At 27.8% G+C, this 4,316-nt stretch overlaps 1 protein-coding gene across 1 annotated transcript; it reads right to left on the bottom strand.

Annotated features, from left to right (window-relative positions):
- Window positions 1-1,059: 1,059 nt before the first annotated feature.
- On the bottom strand, window positions 1,060-2,789 carry LOC114390073. Its single transcript, XM_028350758.1, has 2 exons — window positions 2,439-2,789; window positions 1,060-1,253 (listed from the first exon to the last, which is right to left on the bottom strand). Exons 1-2 carry the CDS (start codon window positions 2,665-2,667, stop codon window positions 1,099-1,101), a joined length of 384 nt encoding a protein of 127 aa, XP_028206559.1. The 5' UTR covers window positions 2,668-2,789; the 3' UTR covers window positions 1,060-1,098.
- Window positions 2,790-4,316: the final 1,527 nt, after the last annotated feature.

The following is a 4,316-nucleotide window of genomic DNA, read 5'->3' as shown; positions in this document are numbered from 1 at the left end:
GCTAATCGATCATTACAAATAAAATTTTATGAAATTATTCATACACATGAATGTTGTAGTTTTTCCTCAAAAATACCAAAGACTATTATATTTGGGCAATGTGTGTTTCTAATTAAAACTTTCATATTAAAGTTCTAGGAAATTAACCGAACCGAGTAAAAAATGACCTCACCAGAATTATCCAATGAGCCACTGCCAAGAATCTTGAAACACCGAGAGCGATTACATAATACCCTGTAAAGTGTGGATAGGTCAATTGAGGGTGGAACAATTGTTTCTATTTAATGAGGTTCATTTTACTCATGTGAAAATATGAGAATAATTAATAATAATTATTAAATTAAGATTAAAAATAATAATCAGTTGAGATTAAAATATGTAATATTATATATCATCTAATATGTAAAATATTCACTAAACAAATCACATCCTAAAATTTTTAACTATCGTTAATTCGTCACCATCACCATGACTGCTACCACCTTCATTACCATGACTGTCATTGACATTGTTACCACCACCCTTATGGCCGACGACGATGGTGGTGATGACAACAATGATCATGACGAAAATTGTGACGGTTGACGATTGTGGTGATGGTAGCAGGATGATCATGGTGGTTGCTGTAGTAGTGATCATGGTAATGGTAGCGACAGTCATGACAGTGATGGTGATGAGTTAATTTCGATATTTTAGGAAATGATAATTGAGATCTTTAAATATTTATTTGTTATTTGATTAATCTTTTAGAGATTTGATAATATATTATATTTTAATTTAAAATTTTAAATATTTTAATCTTAACCATTTTTTTATTCTTAATCCGATACTTATTATTAATCATTCTCATATTTTGAAAGGAATCGTAATATATATATATATATATATATATATTATGATTCTTGTTTATATCCAAATAAGCCAAAAGAAAAATGATCACTTCTTTAGCATTTTGTGTTGATTTTGTCCTATGGTGACATCGTGATTTTCATTTGGCAATGGATATGCATAGACCAATATAAAGCAATAACATCTTCTAATTGTGTGCTAGGTGGTGCCTTCTGCAATCCTTGCGATATTAATCCACCCTTATACAACTCACCGGAGTTTCACTCGAATTGTTTTCGCATTCAGTATGTATTTGGAAGCTGGTTTCTGTTCTCCGGTGTGCATGCTAGCCACTGCGAAGTTGCTACAACATATTCTTGCTGCTAGGAATAAAGCTGTTATCTCTTGGGTTATGAGCGATAAACCTGAAAATGGAGTAAGAAACTTGTTATTTTTAACCTTCTCTTGCTTTCCATCAAGAAAAGATTGTGATTGTTGTATGTTTAAAAACATAACACGTGACTGGATAAAGCAAAGTATTTGGATTATTGTAAACTCCTTAATACTTGTTTTCAATTCCTTGAGATAGAATAAAACAGAACACACACATATTTGGATTATTGGTTTAGTTTGTTTTGCTCAAAACAACTTTGGAATCTCGGTGCAATTGGGATATATAACATCAATATTATATATTCTTTGTCAATAGTTAACAGTCTTAATACTTCTAATTTCACCAGCTTTTCATCTCGCGGCACATTTTAATTAGTAGCTTCAATACTACCACTGCAACATGTTTTTATGTATCCATAATAAAACATAGAGAAACAATATGTTTTAGTATGCATATGCTTTCTGTAAAATGTGATTAAGATTTCTATACTTTCATGCCAAAAAACTTAGGTCTCATGTTCTAAAAACTAAGAGAATTTAATTTTTCCTAACTTTAAAAAACATGATGCATTCTTAGAGAGAAGATATAAAATCCAAATGTTTTTTAAATATATAGAAACTTTGATCATGTTGGTTAAAAATACATTTTCCCAGCCCAAACAAATAAAACATTAACGAGAAATCAAAACTGAGTTCAGATATGCTGGTCAAACAAATAAAAGAATCATACAGGGCACACATATAACTTCCTAATATTTGATGAAGAATGACTATTCTTCAAATATCACTATATCCATCACAAAAATGAAGTGGATTGATTGGATGTGTCAATAGAAAAAGAAAAACAAATAGAATAATTGATAAATTAATATGATAAAAATGAGAGAGACAAATAAAAGAAAAAGGTGATAACGAGGTGAAAAAGAATCTGAATGAATGATTATAGATTTTGATATCATTATACCAAACCTTCATACTTTAGAATACAAACACATTCACTACCACAGACAAATCCTGAAAATTAGAGTAAATTAAGAAAACCATAACCAGCCAGTCCCTTCCTCAATTTACATTAAAAGGCCCACATTTTTCATAAGTCCAAAGATTGAAATGATAGTATACGATTTCTTGCTAACAATTAACAATAGCAATTAACCATTAAGACAATTTATAAATTAATTACATATATACCCCTCAATGAGGAAAATAAAATTTACCAGCGCAGGTCTTCAGGGAGAAAGGCTTGTATACGAGGGCAATTGTCCCTGCAGCATGAGCTACTTCAGAGGCTATGAAGAAATAGTAGTGCCTTTTGACGACTAACTTTAAGGACAGCAAAGCACATAAAGCAAACAATACCCCCAAAAAGATCTTCACTTTCATTGACAATTTCCTCAACTTTTCGAACGAAATATTCACTGGGGAATTACCCATCTTTGATCCCATTTATGTATAGCAAAAATTCACAAATCAAGATATAGGTATGTTCTATTAATTTGTTTTGTGCACTCAATTTTTGTTAGAGTGATTTAGATCATAGAGGGATTAATAGTAGATAACGGAGCCGAATTAAGGAATCACCAAGAGAGTATGCAATATGGTGCGGTTTGGTATATATGTGGCAATAAATTTCTTGCGTTGAATTGGGACCATGGCACTAGGCAGTTATGGAAAAGTCCAAAGAGTCAAAAAAGGACGATCCCAATATTGGTGCTATTTTGGCAGAAAATTTATTATTTTCCATTTTTTAAACAATGGAAAAGATTCAGTCAGATGTTTGAAAGTTTAATAATATGTTGACTTCTTTTTCTAATATATTTTTTTATGGTAATTCGAATTTTTATTATTTTAATATCGAGAATTCTTTGTACTTCCTATATGATTATTTTTGAATTTATAGAAAATATAAATCAAGTAAAAAAAATATTTAAAAAATAAATAAATTATGATGCATATGATTTACTCAATCAAATTGAATGACATACGATTAAGAAAAAAAAGTAATAAGTAAAGTTTATTTTTTTAATGAATAAGGACAATAGGAAAACGAATTCAGGGTGTTTAGAGGTAAAAAAATAAATTGTATGTGATTTAAAATTTTTATTTAATAACAAAAAACTAAGGAGATGATCTCAATCTCGATAATAAAGAAAATCATTTACTCCAATAATAATTTTCAAATATTATTATCTAAAAAAATTCTTTATATATATAGCTAATAATAATAAAAATATTAATATTCAAGGAAGGAGATGAGATACCATTAGAATTCTTTTAAAGGGAGATGGAGTTTGGTAAGAAATTTATAGAACAAAATATAACGTTTATTCTAGTAAGAAATTCTTATAACACGTCAAATTATTATTTCTTTATTATATTAGAAACTTTTTCTCTCTCTATTATGATGTTTGGCATTAACTCTCTCTCCATTAATTAAAATTGTTTTTTATCAATTGAAACTTATACCAGATATTAGCTAGTAGTATTTCCAAACATTTAACAAATATTTTCCCTAAAAAACATTTAATATATATTTAATAAATATATATAATGTTATTTGAATTTAATTATAATATATGACTTATTTATTTAAATGAAAATAATTATATACGATACCTTCTTTTCTCTCTTATTTATCACTAGATTTTTCATCCGTATGATGCACAGATCAGTAAACAAAAGGTTTGAGTGTTTTTATTTAGATTCTATTTTTTTTTTACTTAACTGTAAAAATGAGCATAAACATCTAACAAAAAATACAATAATTTTTTTTATATTTTTGTATTTAACTAATGGTACAATTTTATCTTAAATGAATTTATCTTTAGTTAACGAAATTGAGCAATTGAGCAATACTACTATATATTTACTGAGAAAATATTTGAAATGTATTCGAATTAATGTATCAAATGTAGTATCTAACCTGTGAATTAACACACACAATACGATCAAACTATTTATTTATCATTTGGTATTTACTCAATTTTATTATCTCAAGCATAAAAATAAGCATAAATAATTATCAAAAAGTGTGACAAATTTTAATGTGATTTTTTTTATCCAATTAACACTACGACTTTATCTTAAATTTTACT

The sequence above is a fragment of the Glycine soja genome, chromosome 16 (genome assembly GCF_004193775.1).
Source record: "Glycine soja cultivar W05 chromosome 16, ASM419377v2, whole genome shotgun sequence".
NCBI classification, from domain to species: Eukaryota; Viridiplantae; Streptophyta; class Magnoliopsida; order Fabales; family Fabaceae; genus Glycine; species Glycine soja.
This window is presented reverse-complemented; position numbering and strand designations above follow the sequence as displayed.